The sequence below is a fragment of the Antedon bifida genome, chromosome 11 (genome assembly GCF_963402885.1).
Source record: "Antedon bifida chromosome 11, ecAntBifi1.1, whole genome shotgun sequence".
Classification (NCBI taxonomy): domain Eukaryota; kingdom Metazoa; phylum Echinodermata; class Crinoidea; order Comatulida; family Antedonidae; genus Antedon; species Antedon bifida.
Genome location: NC_136236.1, coordinates 16,877,064 through 16,902,733, shown reverse-complemented (window position 1 = coordinate 16,902,733; position 25,670 = coordinate 16,877,064). Strand labels below are relative to the sequence as shown.

Here is a 25,670-nt window from a genome sequence, read left to right as displayed (position 1 = left end):
AGTACGTGTGTGCAAGCTACGGCTCCCGTTATCTTTGATTTCCTATGTGTAAATAAATGTTACTGTATCCAATAATTCCATTTCGTTGACAAAGATCACGTTTGACGTAGTAAATGACGTCAGGCATCTAGAGATATGGAGTAAGTGCGATTTCCTCCGTATGCCTATTTTCAGATCAGTTAAAACCCTTTGTAGGCCTATATCCACTCTCACCCGTATCCTTAAATAGTTATAGGTACTGTACTAATAAATACGGTATCACCAGCTTGTTAGGTACGTTTTGCCTAACGAACGGCTATAAGGATTTATAGCAAACAAAATTATCGCGCGTATCACGTCGACCCATCAGCGTCAAAACACTAATTAATTCCTATCTGTCTTAATAATATCTACGATATCTTTTATCTTTTAATTGATCAACATGGCGTTGTTTTAGTAAATTTAATGGATTTTCTAAAAGGATTTGAAGAGCACTTGACATAGAGTACACGGAGTTAATGAATGTTTGTCAAAAAGATTGGCATTCACATGGTTACTTATATTTGTTCTTGATAATTGAATCTGATCTGAATCTGAAATTGGCCTACATCAGATAATTATTGCTTGCTTGTCAAGATCTAGAATGTTCCTAAAGTAATAACATGTTTACAAGGAAATGGTGTCTAACTAATATTATGTCTATGTCAGTATTATTTTTATTTTTATAATAATATTTTATGTTTAACTAACTGAAGAGAGCACGTGATTTGAAAAGTGTTTGTTCTGCGCCTGTGATACCCTCTCAGCTAGATGTTGAGCATTTTTCCATATAACACAATAGAAGGCTATTGTGAATTATAGAGAAAAACAGTAGGCTGATTGTACGTACTTAAACCAATTAAGTTCGTTGCTTAGATACTGTAAACGATCTCTAATTTTGAGGGCTCCCTTCATGATTGATTGATCGCAAAGAAGGCAGATGATTAGGATGGTAAATGACTTTTGTAGTTTTATGACTTTTATAATATGTGTTGATGTTATTTTAATGTAGTTTATATAACAAAATTCATTCTAGAATGTGTAGAAAGCCTAGGTCTTGCATATTATACACTGTGTGAGCTTAGGCGGTGTGTCCTTACCCCTCATGTTCTAGCTAGGCCTAGGCTAGGCTAGGCCTAGCTAGACGGCCTACTACTAAATAGTTCATTCAGTCCGGCCGGCCTGTCTATATAGGCCTAGGGTAGGCCTAATCTAACCAAAGAGTTAGCCATGTAGTTTGCCATGTATCCAGCAGTTGGACGTCAAGTCTAACTACCCTAGGCCCAGGCTTCGCCTAGTTAAATTAATTATAGTCACTTTGAAAAAAAAAGCCAGGTCATTATTGTAACATTTTATCTTTTTTTCAGAAATATTTAGAATGGAATTTGATGACTTCCAAAATAAACCGACTCTGAGTTCTTTAAAACGTAACTTCAGTGTGCGTCAACCCATCAGACCATTCATAAGTTCTACATTCACAGACTTCCAGATTGAAAGAGATCACCTTGTTAAAAATGTATTCCACCAGCTTGATGCAAAAAGCCGTCAGCATGGAACATCCTTTTCGCCGATAGACTTGCGATGGGCCGTCACAGAAGAACAGCTTAACAGCAGCCATGTTGTCAAGCTTTGTTTAGACTATGTCAACCAATGTGTACCATTTTATATCTGTCTTTTGGGGGAGCGATATGGGTCCCACCGATCCCTGGAGGAACCCCCACTGCCAAAATACTCCAAAGAGTTAGAAAACGATGCTAATTGGCTTGATAAGAATTTTATGAATGCGGCTGAGAATGGGTTTAGTTGGGTCGTGCAGGAATCGTTGCAGAACAGCAGCATCACGGAGCTTGAGGTCATCCAAGCAGCGTTCCTTAATGCCAGCCCACATGTACGATTCTACTTTCGGGAAATGGATGGACTTGAAGATTTATTTTCAGACCTCACAGAAGAATGGAGAGAAGAAAAGTTAAAGGTACATTTTCTACCTCAATTAATATTCTATATTTTTCAAAGGCTCATTTCACATTTTCTATAGGTACAGTTGACTGTGTCTATAGCCAATATTTGATGCAGAGGCTATTGGCATGGTACAGTAACTGAGCATTCATCATTGGTATGGTCAATCCTGCAACCAGGTTTTTTTCAACCATGAATGGAAGTTGTTATCAGTAATTGACCCCGGGTCGTTCTCTCTATCTGTTCTCACTAGTTACCGCACACCTCATACACTAATACTGATTTTGTATTTTAATATTTAATAGTTGTTTAGAAGTGAGAGTGAATATGCAGAGCTGAAGATGGCCGATCTTAAGAAGCGCATCACCAACAAAGGATTACAAGTTGAATTCTTTCGAACACCAGAGCAGTTAGGAGATCTGATTCTGAAAGACTGGAAAGAAATAATAAATGAGTGCTATCCACCAATTACATTGCTTCTAAACGAATATGGTAATTATAATTAGTGTTCACATTGTCCTAATCAACACACACATGCTAACACTACCAGGTGGCATTATCTAGGATAGAAAAGCCCTGTGTTGTTTTCATGCAGACTATTGTAGATCTCAATCTGGATTTACAGATCGCATGTGTGAACCAGGCCTTAGAATTGAAGTATAGGTCTCGAAGACTCTACTCTCACTAATATTTGAAACATTTAGACACAACATTTTTAAATTGTTCTGTCTTTTATGCAGGAAAGGAATACTTTGATGATTGGTGCGGACATCAAGCATTAGCTGCCACAAGAACACGTCAGTATGTCACAAGTACCACGACCCTGGACCTGTTTGAGAAGTTAAACATTCACGCTGTGGATACTCAAGAAGACCAGTATGACTCACCAGATGATGTAGAGTCTGTCAAAGAAAGGTGAGTTCAGAAACTGCTGTTGGATCATGGCTTCATCTACAGTATTATAATAGTACATAATTCTACACAAATTAATTCTCTGTATTGTACTCTACTTGTGCCTTCATAGAAAATCCTAGTACATTATGAAGGTTTTTTTTCATAAAGGTTCATCAAAGTTTTTCAAGCCGCATCATGGAACATAAAGTGTGCATATTGTGATTCTCTTAAGCTCTGTCTACACTATCAAACTTGTAATGTGCCCATATATGGACATGATTATGTCATATCACCACCATATTTGTGTACATCACACTTTTTTTCAAATTCATTTGATAGTGTAGACAGCTTTAGACTCAACTTATCAAATGCTAATTTATTTATATTTTTAGGTTGGAAGATTCACCTTCTGTAATGGTTATTGTTGGCAAGAGAGGATCTGGCAAAACAGCGTTGCTTGCCAATTGGATCAACCAGTTCAAACTGGTTCATTCTGGTATGATGCTCTTGTCCCACTTTGTTGGAAGCAGTGCTCAAAGTCTTGATATCACAACATTCATGCGGCGTGTGACCTTTGAACTCAGGGAAAATTATTCAAGTATGTAACTGCAGTCATGTTCATTAAGTTATGTTGATCTTCGAGAAAGAAGCAAGAACTCTGGCTCTGGTCTTACTGTTTAAATTTCTAATATCAATCTTATTAGAAATTCTGTTCCACCATCAACCATGAATAATAAAAAATCTGTCTTTTATAATACTGCTGGTAAGAAAATATAAAAATTGAGGCTTGCATAATGCGCTATATAATCCCAATTTATTCTGACTAACTGAACTACCTAGCCTAGGCTAGGCGGCCTAGCTAGGCCTAGACTCGGGAGGTGTAGGGAGACACCACCTAAGCTCACGCAGTGGGTAAAAGCTAGACCTTTTTTTCATAGACGATGAAAGTGAGGAGTTACACAGACAAGATAGAAATGACATGGATTTCAACAGCTTAAGCGAGGCCTTTTCTGCAGCCCTCTTAATGGGACCTTGCATCTTGGTAATAGACGGTCTGGATGAAATTGGTGGCAGCTACTCGGCAAACGCTCAACAGGTATGATTATAATAATGTCTGAAAGCAAACCACTAAGAAGTAAAAGGTTGACATAACTTCCTGCCAGTCAGGTTTCTGTATGCACTCTCAAACTTTTGTATATTATTATTTCATATTTTGGTATTAAATTCAGGTTATAAATGTTTTCATAGGTGAAAGAGATGACGTGGCTACCTAATAAAATTCCACAACATTGCAAGATCATCGTCTCAACCGTCAAATCAGACTTATCGTACAAGTCACTCTCTGCACGTCCGGACTGCACGGTTCATCGCCTACCGATACTGTCCGATTCCACTTCAAAGACCGCTATTATGAAATCCCATTTTAGAAGTATAATGACCCATCATATTGACCAGGCTCTCAGGTGTTCATTGAGTGACCGTCCACTGTTTCTCACAATTATTGCCAATGAGTTGAGCGTATCGAACTCGTGTGAACTGGACAATATGCTAGCTCAGTATTGTGAATGTACAACGTTTCGTGAATTATGGCGGTGTATTATTGATAACTGGTGTAAGACCTATGGCTGGCAACGTGATGGGTTCAAATCGTCTAATTCATCAGGTTCTAACACAGGTTGGTGTTCTGTAAGAAGATGATACTGCACACATATCAATTAAACCTTTTATTTGTTTACATTATTTAAAAAACAAAGGAAACACAAAATTGCGTAGCAAAAATAACACATTTTTGAGAATTAAGTTCTTTCTTTCTTTCTTTCTTTCTTTCTTTATTTACCCATAAATATAAATTATAAACATTGTAATAATATACAAATAATAATAATTATATCAAGGGAAGGGCTAAAAAATAGTTAAAACTAATCAAGTTCAGCCCCTAAACATTGAAGTATAAATAGTTATATAAATAAATTAGGGCTACTTGTCTAAAATAAAATTAATATACATAAACATTTTTTTTTTTTTAACTCCTAGAATCAAGTTTGTCAGGCTGGGTAGCAGACCTACTCTGCCTCCTTGCAACTTCAAGGCAAGGCATGTCTGAACCTGAGCTGCTCAGCTGTTTGAAACTGTTAGGCTACTCCGGTCAGACAGAGGTGACTCGTTTTGATTTTGCGAGATTTCGTCTAGCTACTCAACACTATTTGTTTGAAACACCAGACGGGATTATCGCGTTCTTCCACAACCAACTACGAGAGGCGGTGGAACATGCTTTGCTAGGTAAGTTAAATGTTAGGTATCACAGCGTCAAATCCATTGTGACTACATATCACTTAATCGAATGTTAGCACTGTAGCTTAAGAAGTAGACTCTAGTAGTACCATTCACATTAGGCTATTAAGGGAACACTTAACTTAAAATGTAATCATACTCTTCTCTAGTGTGATTGGTGAACACAGCTACATGTGACTAAACCTGCAGGACATGTTAATCAGTAAATTATATATACATTAATAATGTGTACAGTATATAATTTACTGTAATTTTAATTATTATTTAAATTATAGGTGTTTTTGGAACTGGTGCATCAGACAATCTGATTGGCTCATCCTCTGTCCTCATGCAGTCTGTTCTTCATCGTCAAAAGCAGTTCTACAGTGACATCATTGCAAAATATTTCTGGGAACAACCTCACTGCATCAGAAGGACATTTGAGTTACCTTGGCAACTGGATAAGATTGGGGACACAGAGTCACTTTCAAATGTTCTTTCACAGCCAGAGTTAGTACAAATTTATTTTAAATTTTGTCAAAAGATGTTACAGAAGTTAGGAATAGAGGTTGTGGGGTTCAATTAGCTTCCTTCTAAAACAACCTTGTACATAAATTAATTTTGCCATGATTGAAGTATGTGGGTTACTATGCTTTAAAGATACTAATGTTTGAGGTTTATGTTTATCTTCATATAGAGAGCCAGTTGATTTTTTTGTCACATAAAGTTTGATAGTGTAGACAGAGCTTAAGGGTAAATACAATAGTTTGAAAATCACGCAATTTTGTTTTTTTACAGCGTGTTCTTGTCAATGTATGGTGAAGACAACAACCATCAGACAACTTTGGAGATTGAGTTAATGGAATATTGGAAGGTGTTACTTAACTATCAAGAACCTTATGACCCTGCTAAAATTTACAAGGATATGGTGCTCATTGCAATGCAGAATCATACATACTTAGAAAAGGTAAACTCACTCAGGCCCATACTCTGTTGCACGTAGCCTTCTTAGTATTAGCCATTGCTTTATGTTCTGTGCTGTCATATCGCAGGTTTTTTTCTGCATAAATGCTAATTTACACAGACAAGCAGTAATGATAAGCGGAGAACTGTGTAGCTTCTGCCACAAGAATCTGTATCTATCCTGAGCAGAAGCCCCCGTCCGCTCCCCGTTGTGTGTAAATAGTCATAAGGAATAACAAAGATTTTATATTTTTATTACTGTTACTGCTTGTCTGTGTAAATTGGTCTTTAGTGGTGATATTGTCTCAGATTAATGCACATTTTATTGGTTTATAAATTATTATTATTATGTTATGTGTATATCATTTCTTCAGAATGTATGTCCAACCAAAGATTATGAAGAAGTGCAATTGAAATTTACAGAGTTAAACTTAGATGAAGAAGACAAAGAAGGAGAACCAGATGATGGAGAAGACAAGGATAAAATGGAACCAGAAGCACAAGAAGATGTTACCAATAGCTCTTCAGACTCTGAAGGTATATGCGCTTTCATACCATATAAAAAAATATATTTTAGTACAAGTGAAGGAATAGATAGTTCACTTTTCAATGGGTAACTATTCAATGGCTAACTATTAAATGGCTATTCTATTAAATGGCTATTCTATTAAATGGCTATTCTATTCAATGGTGAACTATTCAATGGCTAAACACCAAATTTTTCAAGTACAATACCCTTTGTACCAGCAACATTCATATCTTTTATTACTATGATTTTGGTTTTTAGGATTTCTTGAAATTATTTTCTTTTCTAACTTGCTTATTGTAGTCAAAATTGATAAAACACTGGAGATCTTAGAATATAGAACAAACCTGAATTTGTGAATATAAATATAGATAAATGTCACGCATATAACAACTCTTGACTTTTCAAGCATAAAATTCAAGTTAAATTGGTCTTGTAGACGAGAATATTCATTTTTTTATGAATAAATCATACTAATTATGCGAATCTTATACTTAGAACGCCACACATCAGTACACATGATTGCAAAGTTTAGACTAAAGCTCTGTGTACACTATCAAACTGTGCCCAAATATGGTAGTGATATGCTCACAGCTGTTACACCACTGCACCTGATTATGAAATCTGAGCTTTGATTTTAATATTTTATGTTTTAATCGTGAAAAGGTTATAAAGTTATATAGCATATATACTAATGTCGCACTCATTTTTTAAATTTGATAAATGGCCTTACAGAATTTTATCACTTTTTCCTTTTCAAATTAAAAATTTTGTTTTCTAGAATCATTTGGTGAAAGTGAGGTTTATAAGGTACCTCGTCATGAGACTCAATTTGCGAGGCTTGCATTGAATGCTGGGAATTTTTTAGTGGAATTGGGCAACGTTGAAGTTTCACACCAACTCTTCACAATCGCTCTTGAACAGTTAGTTAAGGTAAAGAGGGCGACAAATAAATGTGTGGTAGTCGACATGCTTTAAACTGAATAGTGTTGTGAGGAAGTTTATCATTGTGTTTACTTTCAGTAAATCCATTTTTATTATAATTACGGAACAGTAATTTTAAATAAAACAATAGGACATCTCATTATTAAGCAAACATAAATTGTGAGGTGCATGTATAATCTGTATTATATAAAATGATTAATGTGTATGTCAGTAAAATTAATAATAGTTTTTGTGAATGTTAATGTATAGAGTCAAATCTTTTATTTTTCCAGAGTTATCCACTTTCCTCGGAAGAACAATTCCTTCTTGTGAGTGTGAACGAAAGCTTAGGTGATTGGAACGAGACACAGTCGAATAGTTTTGAGGCCGCGCAGTTCTACCAGACAGCACTGGGTATCATCGGTGAAATACCAGATGAAAATGAGTTCAAAAGATGTCAAATGGAACAATGCAAAGGTACACTTATAGAAATTCTTAAATCATTCAGGAATAAGGCCATATTCAATTGTTATTCAACTTTAAAATCTGCATACCCATTGCGAAATATAGTGGGTCAATTCGTAGTTATACAGTAGTCATAGTATTTTTATTTCTCCATTTAAAAAACAGAAATTTGTTTGAAAACTGGCATATCATATATGTTAAATAAAACAGTAAAATTACACAGAAAAATTGCACCAACACAGATTAGCACTACAACAACAACAACAAGAAAACAACAAAATACTCTGATAAAAAGTGGCTCAAAGATTAAAAATTACGGTGCCAATTATTTTCTTTCTTGTTTTATTGTTTTATTTACAAAATTTCGTGTTTGTTTCTTTTATGTTTAAAATTAATTTTTTGGTATTATTTCTTCATGTTTCATTATTCCGAACAAAAAGTGTAAAAACACCAACTAAAACCATTTATAATTTTTGAAAGATAATATTTAAAATGTCACACATTATAATTAATCTGATTTTCATAGAAAGCATCCTAAAATTAGCATAAAAATAAATAAAATAATACTTGAAATAAATGTTATACAACATTAAAAACAGATAAAAAACATTGTCATTGAACCAAGATCTTCAGCTAATGCTCTTTCGACATTTTAAGCATATTATTAAACCGCAGATTTGGTATAATTTAGATTGATATGTGTTCATTGTGGTTTTTAAGAACGTTGGCATTGTCCGCCCACGCGTTCACATTATCATTTTTCCCATTGTGGTAATGTAGTTCTGAGTAGCCTGTAGCTGTTTGTATTATCAAAGTAGCTATTTCCCTTTTCCGATCCTTATCATTTTCGATTTCATTTTTCTCATCTCCTTTTGCTGTAAGCATTTTCCTACTTATGAAGGTTACTATAAATAGAAAATAATAATTAAAACAGAAATTAATTTTAATTTGATGCTTTCTATTGTATTAATGTTTTTATGAGTGTTACTATAAATAGAAAATATTACTACAAAAAAATTACTCTATTTAATATATTCTTTTCAGAGTAACTTACAGTAACCACCTACACTTTCAAATTGCATGTGACAAAAAAATGTGATGTGCCCATATATGGGCATGATGATCATATCACTACCATATTTAGGTATATCACACTTTTTTTGGCAATTAGTTTGATAGTGTAGACAGAGCTTGATAGAATATATTTCAACAGAATGCTTATTTTATATTTATTATATTCCTTTTTTAAATGTTATCTGTACTATAAATAAGGTAATTTCTATTTATAGTAGTTTTTTGACAAGTGTTACTGTAAATAGAAAAAAATTACTATTTATAACAATTATGGCATATTATGTAATAACCATTTTATGAATACAAGCTACTATGCTATAAATAGAAAACATTAAATATAAATAAATAAAAAAGAAAATATGAAAATCACTAATTAAAGCCCAACAAAGAATATGAGGAAAAAAGTTATTTCACGGTTCACTGCACAGTACTAAAAAATCATCCTGTCTAAAAGCCACTTAATTATTACATTTTATTTAAACACATAGGTCAACTGATGACCCACTTGGGACGTAAACGAATGCTTAATGATGATGTCATTGAAGCCGAGGAACTACTTAAGGGCGCTGTAGATGCCATGAAGAATGCGAAAAGTACAGTTGGCCTAGCGACAGCCTATTTTAATCTGGGAGTATTAAAGTAAGTGTCATTGCATTTCATTGCTGTTATAGAGGTTTATAGAAAGTTTGTGTGTTCTTTAATCAAGGCAATCTAACAACAGGATCCTGAGCTACAGAGATCAAAGGGTTTATCTGTGTCTGCAACACGATCAGATATACGCCCCCTAAACTTTTCGATTGGTGGCCAATTGGCTTCCTCAAATGTTTGTTTAACAGACACTACACCACGGAAAATATGTACATAATACAGTACTGTTGGTATTTGTCGCAGCCAGACATATGATCAAAAGAGTTGATATCTTGGCAAGGCGAGCTGTTGTTAGATTGCCTTGATTTAACCGTACACATATGTCCTTCCCACACTGAGCAATTTACTTAACAGAAGAAATGAGGTACTTAATAATAATAATAATAATAAGATTTATACAGCGCACATATCCACTAAAGTGCTCAAGGCGCTTGTGAAAACCATGAAGACATATTAACCTTAAACCTAAATACTATTGATAAATTTGACAAAAACCGAATAAAAAACAAGACCAAATCGAATCCACATCACTGCTTCCGTTTACCAGCAATTTAAGGTGCATAGACCAGCCAGTACATAACTCACAGGTGTTCTCAGTGATGTGAGTATCTAGCTAAACAAATTAAATCTTACAAATTGCCAAAAAGCAGCCGACAGCAGATGTGTCGTACTTGTTTCCATATCTATTTTAGATGTTGCTATTTCATGGGTGAGGAATAAAGGAACCACCTGTGGAACCCAACAAAATGTAGAGGTGTGTTAATAGAAGTGTCCCTCATTTGTCTAACATGAAAAGGAGTGTCCTGTGAAAAGGAGTGTCCCGTGAAAAGGTGTGTCCCGTGAATAGTGGTGTCCCGTGAATAGTGGTGTCCTGTGAATAGGTGTGTCCTAAAAGGAGGGTTCTTCTGAATTAACATTATTTTTGTTTCATTTTTTCAGAGCCAAACAGCGAAAATATCAATCTTCAGAAAGATCTTTTAGAGATGCACTTAAAATGAGAGAGAAATGGTTTGGCCAATCACACCCAGTCGTTGCTGAAGTCCTGCATGAGTTAGCATATGTCTTATGCAAGGATCATTACAAGAAGTAAGTATTTAAATTACTGCTTAAAGCTCTGTTTACATCAAACTTTATGTGATAAAAACATGTGATACTGTATTTGGACATGATGATGTCATATCACTACCATATTTAAGCATATCACTACCATATTTAGGTACATCACACTTTTTTTGTCAAACTAGTTTGATGGTGTAGATGGAGCTTTAGAGGTGAGTTTGCTTTCCACTGTTCCACTGCTTTATCATATGACGCAACTTCCATTCATTGGCCGTCTTAAAACGTGTAGAGATTGTTCCTTTTATGTCGCTGCTCTGAGGATCTGAAACCAACTTTCATTGACTGTGTGCATGTTGTTGTAGTTTAATATTCTCTCGTCAACATAAAAACTGTCAACTGATGCAGTAGTGACAACACTTTGCATTGACAACTTGCTCACACATACCTGGATTGTATGGTATAGCACTATAGGAGGTGGACTTCAATGTCTTTTATGTGAAGATATGATCAAATTCTTACTAAACGGTTAGTTATAGGCCCACAACTAGTTATTAATTATAAAAATTATAAATTATTATGTTTTTTGTAGTTGTGACAAGGTACAAGCTGAAGAGTATTACAGAAGATCACTATCCATCCGTGAAACACATTTGATGCCAGATCACCTACTAGTGGCAACAACGCTTCTAGAATTAGGTAAGTTTATTGTGTATTTTATTATACTTATATTAGGCATTGGATTTGTATTGCTAAAATTTGGCCAATTTTCTTGAGTTTTATATCAACACTAGAATCTAGGCTTAATAGGCAACATCGAAGCAATACCAGTAGATTATCCACCTCTCTATCATGGCTCACTTTCTTTTAAAACATTTTATATATTTTATGAAGAACCAATCTATGTAGTAGATTTTTTTTTTAATGGAAACTCTATTTGAATGAATAATTTTGTGGTAAAAGTCAATTTTGTATCACCTGTGGTGATACTCTCAGGCATGCTGAGCAATGCGGGCATAGTCTTACGTGACCGAGTAGGGGCGCAATTTTAAACTGGCATTTCTGATTGGCTGATGTACTGCAGCCATATGAGGCAGTTGGGTTGGCATGGTCGCTCGCTTTTTGAGCTTTGATTTCATCAGAGTTAACAGTCTAGTACTTTATACTTTTAAATTTATCGAAATGTGTGGTTGAATGCTTTCGTCGGTTTATTTCGTAATTAATAAAAATGATTACACTGAAAAACATTAGAAAAACAGGCTTTGGAATTCCAAAAAAAGTTAGGTCTTACAAATAACACAAATTTTGCAAAAACAACAAAAAAAATCTCTTTAATAGCAAATGAACGCTAGCATAATTCAGCTGTCTATATGTTTTAGGAAAGCTACTGAGATCAATAGGAAGCTACCAGTACAAAAAAGAAGCAGCCAGTCTGCTTCAGAGGTGTTTAGACATACACACCACAACACACGGGTCTAACCACAAGACAACTAAATCAATCCGCTCTAGTCTGAAAAGCCTTGAGAAAGAACTCCTGCAAGGCAATTACACTGATGCCACTTCCAAACAACCGGATAAAAGATCTAAACGGCAGCCGTTCAGCAGGATGTCGTGGCATGATAAAGACCTTGTGGAGTTTGAAAGGCAGTCGAGGGAGAAAGAGAAAAAGATCGTGGAGAAAATGACAATAAACAGGAACTCTCAAGACCAGGAGAGGTACAGTAAATATGGTAGTGAAAGGTCTTATCCCCAATCACCATCACCTTTTAAACTTGAAACACTCCCCACAACAGATTATTTTAATCCATCACCTGGAGAAACAGAAAAAGTTAGAACGAAATCGCCAGGTATCATTTCCAACTATTCTGGTATTCAAAGATCCAATACGCCAAAAAGTAAACAGGCAAATGGCAACAGGAAGATCGAGTTTCACCAAGATGCAATAGATTACGGAGAGTTACGATGGGAAACGCCGGAGATATTAGCAGAACGAATATCTTGCAGTGCTCCCATTGGCCAACGAACAAGACATCTTGTCAGTAAAGAGCTTAAAGACCGCCCCTTTAGCAGTATGAGCCAAGTATCTCATGTAAGCCACTGGTCAAAATGCAATATCTCAAGTAAGTTCAGCATTGATGTTAGCAATGCCATGTCTGTTCAGGGCCCTCATAGTAATCTTGATTCTTTACTCGGCGACCCACCTTGCCCGAGGGATGTATATCGCAAGCCCAAGTACAATTCGTCTTGGTATCATGTTCCCGGCAGATATCCAAAACATGCACTTGATTACCCAACAAAGAGACAACAATCTAGGCCTAATAAAAATAGTTATTTAGCTAGCATTTCAAATAAATCAAGCCATGAATCACAATATAAAGGTGAATTTAATTTGCCTTCTGGATATCAAGAATAAGCTTCATCATTTGAATAACGAAGATAAATGATACAACCTTTCTACTTAGGAATAAAAAATGTACTAATCTTTGTATTATAGGTGCTTTGTATCAACTGAAATCTTCTTAAAGGAATTACAGAGTAATTTAGGGATTATGTCAAAATTATTCTACTGCAGTTACTGCAGTAACTCATTTTGTTTACTGCAATAGAATATAATTTTAGGTAATATTTGAATAATGTACTGGAGGAGTTTATGAGGCACTGCAATATGATTACCCAGAAAAAGCCTGCTAAATAATTGCATAAACAAAAATATGTAGTTTCTGCAGTAACTGCAGGAGAATAATTTGACATGGTCCCTTATGTTCAGTAAAATAATTCAAAATGTCTTCAACTTTCAAAAATGTATTTATTTGTTTATTTTCAATCTAATTTATCAAATCAATTTTACAAAACGATCAATTTGAATTATTGTCACATTGCTAAGTGACATAATATAATTTAAATTTTCAAAGCTAAAGTGACATAAAATAATTGAAATGCTCACAGAAGTGACTTGGTTAAATATTACAATAAAGTAGGCGTAATGTAATTTAAAAATTGTCACAGTTAATAATGATAATATTAATGGTAGTCTTATATAGCGGACAATGTTTCTAATAGCTTTACACACAAACATGATCCATTAAATATCCTAAGATTAAAAAAATGAAGAAGCAGAGGAACTATTTACACGACTCCGTTCTCCATAAAATGTCACAGCTAAGTGACATAACATCTTTAAACTTTAAAAAACGCTTTGAATTGTAACCTAGAGGCATACTTAAAAATTTGCATTGAAAATTTAAATATTTGAGTTCTATAATTAAGCCCAGAAGATATAACCACAACAATACGGAAACATTTTTTTAACGGCCTTAAATTTTTCACGATTTCAAAAATAAGATTATTTGGTGGGTCGTAATTTTTAAATTTTAAAATTGATATTATCAATGTACAATTAACTTTTTTGAATGCCCTTAATTTTTTCTGTTTTGCCGTAAAATAAAGAGACAGTTCTTTTAAATAGAAACATATTTAAGTAGGATAGTTATTCCAGACTCGGTCTTAAGGAAAAGAAATTACATTTTTTCCTATCCTGTCCTATCTTCAAAATAGGTATAATTTGTATATAAATACATATAATAATTTACAGGTATAGAGAGTTTTATATTTTTATATTATTTTCAATAGGTATGTTTCGTATGTATACGTATTATTGTACACGTTTTTAATGACATTCGCACAAACCAATAAATGAGTCTTAAAAATATAAAAAACATCTAGTCTCATGTCCGACGAATGTAATCGGACTATTCTACGTTCTATTCTAAAAACTAAATATTATATATAAATTAAAAAAATGTAACATTTTAGAATATTTCCGGTTTAAAATAACATTCTTCAGACCGATACAAATGATTTGTCTTGATTTAGCATCGATACAGTGTCATCAACTTAACCGCCTGTGGCAACCAGACGTGTATGTATTATTATTTATAAGAAATGCATATTTACATTTTAATATACGTTGTCATATTCAATAAAAAATTTTTGCAATGTAATATATTTCAACTGAAAGCTGAAGCATAGTTAATATTTTGGAAAAAACACAGTTTCCAATTTATATTCATTTTCTTTTTAGCTCACATCAAACATTGAGCTGTACAGGATAAAACTAAACACATAGGTTTTAATTAAATGATTTTAGTGTATGCACATTCCCACAAGGACGCAACGACGTAAGTAAGTAATTTGACCAATCACGACACGGTAAGTCATTTGAACTATCGCTTGTGATTGGTCAATCAACTAACTTGCGTTGCGTCCAAGTGGGAACCAAACTTTAAAATCCTTGATGGATGCTGAAACAACAACAATAATAATAAAAGTAATGTAGTAATATTACAAATAATATAAAATATTAAATAGGTTTTTTTTTATCTTAAGAACAGTACTTCAAAATCACCTTGAAAGGAAGCGTTGCTTAGTTGTGGTGCAATTTTTAGTTCAAACTAAATATATTTTAATTTATACAAAATACTAAAACTATCAATATAGTTCTTAGATATACAGTAGTGATCAGTAACACTGTAATAATGTTGGTTTATTTTTATTTATATATCACTGATTTAGTAATTATATAATTGCATTCGATTGTTAAATGCAGTTTCATTTTAAAGTATATTAATTATTACTACTGCACTACGTTTGCTGTCGATAGTAGATTAATGCCAAGAGAATAAAATTATTTTAAATATGGAATATGACGACACTGTTTATTAGAGTTACGTCCCAAGTTTGTTTTTACCAACATACACATTTTACAAATTTACAAAGAACTTCTTTATGTTCCACTAATTTAGTCTAGTGTATAATAATATTGAAAATCTCATACATTACACCATTGTTTCCATCTGGACAGCTTCGATGGTAGGGATTTTGTTATGAATGTCGTTCTCTTCTTTGACGTCATGAATTATAATCATCTCTCTTTCGTCATGTACTCTTTTATTGTAGGCTACGTCATAGCCAAGTTCTTCGTTCAGTATCGCATTCTCTGCTACAGCATCATCTGCATCGTTCTCTTCTTTGACTTCCAAATAAGTAAAATAGTTCATGCAATTGCTCCTGTCCTCATTTCCTTCATGTTCTCTTTCTTCGCGAATTTCTTCATAGTTATCTTCTCTTTCTTCATAAACGTCGTCATAGTCATCTTCTCTTTCTTCATAAACGTCGTCATAATGTACTCTTTCATTGTAGCCAAGTTCTTCGTTCTCTATCGCTTTCTCTGCTACAGCATCATCTGCATTTTCTGTGTTCTTATTGTCAGTTATTTCAGCAGTGACATCCACCAAATTGTGACCGCTACTGTCTGGCGCTTGGATGGCATTATTTTTCTTGTACACCAAAAAGATCAAAAATATTATTATGAAAATCAAAAGAAGAATAACTGCACCAAAAGGCAATCCAATAATAACATACTTATCAGAAGTAATATCATACTGTATTGTTGGTATATTTAATGCAATTTTTCTGCTGCCTGTTATAAATACCGTGTCAAGTTGTGATGTCGATTCTAGACTAGTGGATTTATCGAGTGAAGTTAAAGACTCTGTCATTGGAATCGTAACAGGAAATTCCCTAGTAGTAGAACTTTCTGTACGTTGTGGGCCTACTGTAGTTCCTATAGTCACCGTATCGACTGAAGTTAAAGACTCTGTCATTGGAATCGTAACAGGAAATTCCCTAGTAGTAGTAGAACTTTCTGTACGTTGTGGGCCTACTGTAGTTCCTATAGTCACCGTATCGACTGAAGTTAAAGACTCTGTCATTGGAATCGTAACAGGAAATTCCCTAGTAGTAGTAGAACTTTCTGTACGTTGTGGGCCTACTGTAGTTCCTATAGTCACCGTATCGACTGAAGTTAAAGACTCTGTCATTGGAATCGTAACAGGAAATTCCCTAGTAGTAGTAGAACTTTCTGTACGTTGTGGGCCTACTGTAGTTCCTATAGTCACCGTATCGACTGAAGTTAAAGACTCTGTCATTGGAATCGTAACAGGAAATTCCCTAGTAGTAGTAGAACTTTCTGTACGTTGTGGGCCTACTGTAGTTCCTATAGTCACCGTATCGACTGAAGTTAAAGACTCTGTCATTGGAATCGTAACAGGAAATTCCCTAGTAGTAGTAGAACTTTCTGTACGTTGTGGGCCTACTGTAGTTCCTATAGTCACCGTATCGACTGAAGTTAAAGACTCTGTCATTGGAATCGTAACAGGAAATTCCCTAGTAGTAGTAGAACTTTCTGTACGTTGTGGGCCTACTGTAGTTCCTATAGTCACCGTATCGACTGAAGTTAAAGACTCTGTCATTGGAATCGTAACAGGAAATTCCCTAGTAGTAGTAGAACTTTCTGTACGTTGTGGGCCTACTGTAGTTCCTATAGTCACCGTATCGACTGAAGTTAAAGACTCTGTCATTGGAATCGTAACAGGAAATTCCCTAGTAGTAGTAGAACTTTCTGTACGTTGTGGGCCTACTGTAGTTCCTATAGTCACCGTATCGACTGAAGTTAAAGACTCTGTCATTGGAATCGTAACAGGAAATTCCCTAGTAGTAGTAGAACTTTCTGTACGTTGTGGGCCTACTGTAGTTCCTATAGTCACCGTATCGACTGAAGTTAAAGACTCTGTCATTGGAATCGTAACAGGAAATTCCCTAGTAGTAGTAGAACTTTCTGTACGTTGTGGGCCTACTGTAGTTCCTATAGTCACCGTATCGACTGAAGTTAAAGACTCTGTCATTGGAATCGTAACAGGAAATTCCCTAGTAGTAGTAGAACTTTCTGTACGTTGTGGGCCTACTGTAGTTCCTATAGTCACCGTATCGACTGAAGTTAAAGACTCTGTCATTGGAATCGTAACAGGAAATTCCCTAGTAGTAGTAGAACTTTCTGTACGTTGTGGGCCTACTGTAGTTCCTATAGTCACCGTATCGACTGAAGTTAAAGACTCTGTCATTGGAATCGTAACAGGAAATTCCCTAGTAGTAGTAGAACTTTCTGTACGTTGTGGGCCTACTGTAGTTCCTATAGTCACCGTATCGACTGAAGTTAAAGACTCTGTCATTGGAATCGTAACAGGAAATTCCCTAGTAGTAGTAGAACTTTCTGTACGTTGTGGGCCTACTGTAGTTCCTATAGTCACCGTATCGACTGAAGTTAAAGACTCTGTCATTGGAATCGTAACAGGAAATTCCCTAGTAGTAGTAGAACTTTCTGTACGTTGTGGGCCTACTGTAGTTCCTATAGTCACCGTATCGACTGAAGTTAAAGACTCTGTCATTGGAATCGTAACAGGAAATTCCCTAGTAGTAGTAGAACTTTCTGTACGTTGTGGGCCTACTGTAGTTCCTATAGTCACCGTATCGACTGAAGTTAAAGACTCTGTCATTGGAATCGTAACAGGAAATTCCCTAGTAGTAGTAGAACTTTCTGTACGTTGTGGGCCTACTGTAGTTCCTATAGTCACCGTATCGACTGAAGTTAAAGACTCTGTCATTGGAATCGTAACAGGAAATTCCCTAGTAGTAGTAGAACTTTCTGTACGTTGTGGGCCTACTGTAGTTCCTATAGTCACCGTATCGACTGAAGTTAAAGACTCTGTCATTGGAATCGTAACAGGAAATTCCCTAGTAGTAGTAGAACTTTCTGTACGTTGTGGGCCTACTGTAGTTCCTATAGTCACCGTATCGACTGAAGTTAAAGACTCTGTCATTGGAATCGTAACAGGAAATTCCCTAGTAGTAGAACTTTCTGTACGTTGTGGGTTTTGTATTGTCGGCGAGTTTACATTTACTGTACATCTTCCAATTAACATGGCATTCCAAACTATCATACATTGGTAGTCTACTGCGGATTCTGATTGTTCAAGAAAATGATTAAATGAGAATAGTTTATATCTGTCAGAATATTTGTAAGACATTACATAGTTCATCACTTTGATTTGAGTTGACGATTTTATTGTCGTTTCGCCAGTGCCTAATTGAGCCGAACAAGTAATGAATTGCTGACGCGGATCACTAGTATTGTGACTACAAATCGGGTATGGTGCTGGTGGTGGGTAGGTGAGCCTCAGATCAATAAAGCCATTTATCTCAAATTCTGTATCGGTACTGGTCTCTATTACTTTACATTGATATATCCTGAAATTGAGAAATATTGCAAGTCCCTTTCCTACTGTTATTGTCAGTTCTGCGTCAGTGGAATTGTTACTTGAGTATGCCCGTGCCTCTTCACCTAAGTTAGACGTGAATAGTTCTCCATTTTTGTACAACATTCTGTTTCTTCCATCATCGTCACGTCTGTACCAGATTATGTAATGTTCATCATATTGAGTTTTTTTAGTACATGTGAGGTCAAATATATCGCCTACTGTGCCATCTACAAACTGCTTTGAATCTCCAATCAACAAGTGTCTAGATCCAGCTTCAGTTAGTTGCAATCCAGTCATCATGAGTGAAACAATCCACACAATATGAAGTTTATCTCCTATCATGACTGCAATTTAATCGCTTGTAGTACTGTGATCTGCTGGCGCTTAAATATAAAGCTTTTAAAAACTTCCTTCTAGGAATGAAACCATTTAAAACAGTTATGGTGTGTTTTATTAATGGTTTACGGAAATACTGATACTGATACTGTTATATATAATATAATAATAATACTATTGTCCATAGTAATATAAAATGGAAATACATTTGAAACTGGCATGAAATATTAAAAAAAGATATACTACACAAATTCAGAAGATTACAACAAAACTACACACAAAAATACATTAAAAGCTAGGTTATGTATAATACATACAGATTAAAAGCTTTTATCATAAAATTATTAAAACTATTAAAAATACAATATTAAAAAGGAAGAACTGCACAATGATACGTTAACACTACAGTTTCCTATCTTTTTTTTCGTGAATTTATCAAATGTATGACGTTGGCTATAAAGGTGTAATGGGATCGGTTTGTTCTTGTCTTAGGGACACAGAGCCTACCACTTCGGGATCGAATAAACTGATAATTTAGGGGATGACTGACATTACCCATTATACCCAAAGCATCCTGTATTGATCTATCGGGTTCAAAGGTTCACGTTCTTTCCTGTAATCAATTACAACTTCTTTAGTTTTAGCTGCATTTAATTTCAGGTTGTTATCCTCACTCCACTTAAGAAAATCGGTTATCATTTCCCTATAACTTTTTCATCTGTATTATAGCCAGTCAAGACGGTATCGTCAGCATATTTAACTACCGAAGACATCTTAGACTTGGATCTAAAACATGCAGTGAATAGAGAATACAGTACTGGCTAGATTACACACCCCTGTGGTATACCCACATTTACAACTAATGTAAAACAGTTATGGTGTGTTTTAATAATGGTTTACGGAAATGGGTAGGTTTGCCTTTGCAAGCATAATGTTTGTTAGCAATGTAGTGCCTTCCTTTTGTTAATATTGGGAAAACTCCGTGCATACGAATTATTCATTCAGACGTATTGCCTCATTTTGTAATCTTGTAATGTAATGTTGTTCAATTTATAAAGCGCTTATACAATCAAAAGATTGTCCCAAAGCGCTGAGAGAAAAAACAGAAAGAAATTACAAAGAAAAAAGATGGGTTTTTAAGAGTGTTTTGAAAACTATGATAGAGGAGGCATTTTTAAAAGGATCAGGAAGATTGTTCCACAGTTTAGGAGGATCACCATAGGTCTTAAGGCAGCTGGGTGGAACAAAAAGTGCAGATGGATTAGTGGTCGATCTTTTGCAAACTGAAGATCTACGTATAATTAAATTGGAAATATATGACGGTGATTTGTCGTGAAGAGATTTAATTAACATTAGTTTAAAAATAATTCGTTGTTTAATTGGAAGCCAGTGAAGTTTATATAATATTGGTGTAATATGAGCAAATCTTGAAGTGTCGGATACAAGTCGAGCTGCAGTATTTAAAAGAAGTTGTAGTTTATTAAGTTCTTTATTTGGTAGACCAAACAAAATGGCATTGCAGTAACCGTGATGTTATTAGTGCATGGACAAGTTTAATAAAGGAGGAGTGGGTTAAGGATTTGCCAATTTATTTTTACGAAGGTGGTAGGTAACAGATGTAAACAAAAAACAATACTGGACCCAGTATTGATCCTTGAGGAACACCACATTTTATCAACTTTAGGCCTCTGGACTCTAGTTTTTGATAGACATTGTACTTAATTTTGTAAAATTAAGCAATTATGATCACAATAAATTTATTAATTTCAGAATGTTACATATACAATGCAACAATTATGACAAATATAATTTTTATAGAAGGTTAAACACAATCTTTAAAATGTAAATATAATAAATATAGAATAAATATGAGACACTCCCACTAAAGAGGAAACAATATGTTAGGTATGCGGTTACAATACATCCTTATTATTATTAAAGAAAAAATATTTATATTTCTTCTGAGAAATTATTTTCATCATAACTTCCTTTAAACCTTCCTTTAAACCTTCCTTTCTGGAATGAAGACATTTTATAGATAGTAAATCAATTCATATAAATAATTATTCCTAATAATATTCTTGTTAACTACCAATTGTATGCTTAACTAACCAAACAGGAATTTTCTTCTAAATTGTTAATGGAGAATAATAAGAAGATAATTAATAATTTGAATGTTGAATGGTACGTTTTTTTTTAATAAGCGAGGAGTGGGTTAAGGATTTGCCCATTTATTTTTACGAAGGTGGTAGGTAACAGATTTACTAATGTTGTTGATATGTCTGGACATAGTCATTGCTGAGTCAAATACAACTCCGATATTTCTAATCTCCAACGATGGTGTTATTGGGGGCTGATGTTTCTAGCAATATGCAAATTATTGAAGTGTTTTGAATGAAGAAATAATGTTTTGAAATAAGAAACAGAGCATGTTTTAGTTAGCCAATACTGAACATCAACAACACAAACTTCGATAACCGACTTCGCCTCCTTAAACTCTGCTGGATTGAAGCTGATGTACAGTTGAGTATCATCTGCGTACACATGATATTGGACACAATGTCTCCTAATGGTATCACTCAAAGGCGAGATGTAAACAAAAAACAATACTGGACCCAGTATTGATCCTTGAGGAACACCACATTTGATCAACTTTAGGCCTCTGGACTCTAGTTTTTGATAGACATTGTACTTAATTTTGTAAAATTAAGCAATTATGATCACAATAAATTTATTAATTTCAGAATGTTACATATACAATGCAACAATTATGACAAATATAATTTTTATAGAAGGTTAAACACAATCTTTAAAATGTAAATATAATAAATATAGAATAAATATGAGACACTCCCACTAAAGAGGAAACAATATGTTAGGTATGCGGTTACAATACATCCTTATTATTATTAAAGAAAAAATATTTATATTTCTTCTGAGAAATTATTTTCATCATAACTTCCTTTAAACCTTCCTTTAAACCTTCCTTTCTGGAATGAAGACATTTTATAGATAGTAAATCAATTCATATAAATAATTATTCCTAATAATATTCTTGTTAACTACCAATTGTATGCTTAACTAACCAAACAGGAATTTTCTTCTAAATTGTTAATGGAGAATAATAAGAAGATAATTAATAATTTGAATGTTGAATGGTACGTTTTTTTTTAATAAGCGAGGAGTGGGTTAAGGATTTGCCCATTTATTTTTACGAAGGTGGTAGGTAACAGATTTACTAATGTTGTTGATATGTCTGGACATAGTCATTGCTGAGTCAAATACAACTCCGATATTTCTAATCTCCAACGATGGTGTTATTGGGGGCTGATGTTTCTAGCAATATGCAAATTATTGAAGTGTTTTGAATGAAGAAATAATGTTTTGAAATAAGAAACAGAGCATGTTTTAGTTAGCCAATACTGAACATCAACAACACAAACTTCGATAACCGACTTCGCCTCCTTAAACTCTGCTGGATTGAAGCTGATGTACAGTTGAGTATCATCTGCGTACACATGATATTGGACACAATGTCTCCTAATGGTATCACTCAAAGGCGAGATGTAAACAAAAAACAATACTGGACCCAGTATTGATCCTTGAGGAACACCACATTTTATCAACTTTAGGCCTCTGGACTCTAGTTTTTGATAGACATTGTATTTAATTTTGTAAAATTAAGCAATTATGATCACAATAAATTTATTAATTTCAGAATGTTACATATGCAACAATTATGACAAATATAATTTTTATAGAAGGTTAAACACAATCTTTAAAATGTAAATATAATAAATATAGAATAAATATGAGACACTCCCACTAAAGAGGAAACAATATGTTAGGTATACGGTTACAATACATCCTTATTATTATTGAAGAAAAAATATTTATATTTCTTCTGAGAAATTATTTTCATCATAACTTCCTTTAAACCTTCCTTTAAACCTTCCTTTCTGGAATTAAGACATTTTATAGATAGTAAATCAATTCATATAAATAATTATTCCTAATAATATTCTTGTTAACCACCAATTGTATGCTTAATTAACCAAATAGGAATTTTCTTCTAAATTGTTAATGGAGAATAATAAGAAGATAATTAATAATTTGAATGTTGAATGGTACGTTTTTTTGGAAATTTTAATAAGCAAATTCTGCTAAGCCTCACATCATAGAAGGCAAGATAACATTCTTTTTAAGACGTTTTCAGGACATACAGTTTGATAGTGTAGACAAGGCTTTACACCGATGTTTCCATTTGCACAGATTTGGCAGTAGGTCTTTCATTAGACACTTGTTTATTGTTCTCATTTTCTTTGGTTTCAAAAAGAATGAAATCAGCTATCATGTGATCACTACTGTCTGGCAGTTGGTTGAGAACATTGATCTTGCACATCAAACAGATTATTATGAGAATCAACAGAACAACAACTGCACCAAGACCAAGAGACAATCCAATAGTCTTGCCAGGAGTAATATCGTCTGCTGTAAAAGCTGTTGGATGATTTGATGTTTTTAGTGTCACTTGTCTTCCTCTCTTTGTCAAAACCGTGTCATGCTTTGATGTTTGCAACATGTTTGATTCTAGAGTACCTGGTATAGAGTAGAGAGTACTGGTTGTCAGAATTGTATTAGGAAAACTAGTAACACGTTCTGTATGTTGTAGGCCTATAATGTCCGTAGTCAATGGTAAAGAAGTTTGATTGTTTGTTGTCAGACGAATATTGGTTGTAGGTCATTTACTTTACAAGTTGCAATTACGGTGTTATTCCAAATAAGCTTGCATTCATATGCCGCTGAATCTGGTTGCTTAAGAACATAGTTTAATGAGAATGTTTTTCTGATATAATAAGTGTACCATATTTTTCTACTGACAACCTGAACTTCATCTTTCCACCATTGAATGTATGTGACTGTACCGCCTGGCTGAGCTGTACAAGTAATGAATTGGCCATGGGAATCACTAGTATTTCGACTACAAATTGGATATGGCTCTGGTGGCGGGTAGTCGATCGTCAGGTTAATGAAACCATTTATCTCAATTAACCTGAATCCAGTTCTGGTTTCTATTACGTCACATTTATGCAACCTATCATTAAAAAACATGTCAAGCCCTTTTTTGACTGATATTGTCAGTTCTGCTTCGGTGGAATTATTAATTGAGTATTCCAGTGCTTCTTGGCCTAAGCCAGACGTCAGCAGTGTCCCATTGCTGTACAACATTGTAACAGTTCTCTAATCGTCAAGTCTGTACCAGATGATGTAATGCTTCTCTATAAAAGTATAGCAGTACATTTGAGGTCAAATATATCGCCGACAGTGGCATGTACATGCTGATATGAATCTCCCATCAACAATTGTCTAGATTCAGTTGGTTGAAATTCATTCATCATAATTGAAACAATGCAAAAAATATGAAGTTTATCTCCCGTCAAGACCGCAGTTCCGTTTAAATCATTAGTTGATAATGACAATGACGTTGATTTCAATGTAAAAATAAATCAAAGAATAAACTAACATTGTTACAAACTGTAGTGATCTGATGTGAAATAATAGTAACGAGTTCTATTACAAACTGAATTCTCTGTACCATTTCCATGATAGTAATAGTTATTATCGTTAATTATTCCTTATTATTCGTATAATACTTCATGTTAATAAACATATCAGTTGTGTATTAAGTAACTAAACAAGACTTCTAAAGTCGTTAATAGATGCAAATGAATAATTTGTACAGATACAACTGTTATGTATTGCGTGAAACTATAAACAAAATGGAAGATGTTATCTTGACATCAGATTAGGATCAATTATGTATACTGCAGACATCAACTAGCAGGCTGGGTAGTCAATTTCCAGAATAATAACGCCTTTTATCTCACTTATTTTTTAGTGGTGCTGGGTTATATTACTTTATTAAAATCATGTGGCCTATGATTTAGAGATACTTACGCCCAACGCCCCTCTTCTAAAGTTACTTGTTGCTTTCTATATGTTATGCAATGTAAGCCTACGCTTGTTAAGTCTGTATGTCGCAAATTTAGCAAGATATAAAGAATATGTTATCGAATTAAACATTGTTGTATGTGAAAAGTATATAAGGTAAGACGTTATTGAAACATCTGCGAAAAAGTGCATTATTTATTTTGCACATTACGAAAGACACTATTGATACGCTTGACAGGTTTTATCTCTCCGATGTCTATTTGAACAATTGTGTTAAAACGTGGGAATAGCCAATACAAGGCAATATAAAGCGTAATAGTATTCAATTAAGGTTTGAATAATGTATTTGCATTCAGATTTCCAATGATTTTATCCGCTGAGTGCCAAATTGCATCATAGCAATAATTTACCAAAATGGCAAGAAAACATGATTC

The 25,670-nt window shown here is 34.2% G+C and overlaps 1 protein-coding gene across 1 annotated transcript; it reads left to right on the top strand.

Annotated features, from left to right (window-relative positions):
* Nucleotides 1–1,390: 1,390 nt before the first annotated feature.
* LOC144855669 (putative tetratricopeptide repeat protein 41) lies at nucleotides 1,391–15,333 on the top strand. Its single transcript, XM_078713582.1, has 16 exons — nucleotides 1,391–1,990; nucleotides 2,280–2,466; nucleotides 2,715–2,889; nucleotides 3,261–3,466; nucleotides 3,807–3,964; nucleotides 4,117–4,543; nucleotides 4,903–5,148; nucleotides 5,436–5,649; nucleotides 5,938–6,106; nucleotides 6,477–6,639; nucleotides 7,410–7,561; nucleotides 7,846–8,029; nucleotides 9,580–9,730; nucleotides 10,679–10,825; nucleotides 11,388–11,494; nucleotides 12,175–15,333. The coding sequence occupies exons 1-16, from the start codon at nucleotides 1,397–1,399 to the stop codon at nucleotides 13,206–13,208; spliced, it is 4,314 nt and encodes a 1,437-aa protein (XP_078569708.1). The 5' UTR covers nucleotides 1,391–1,396; the 3' UTR covers nucleotides 13,209–15,333.
* The last annotated feature ends 10,337 nt before the right edge of the window (nucleotides 15,334–25,670 follow it).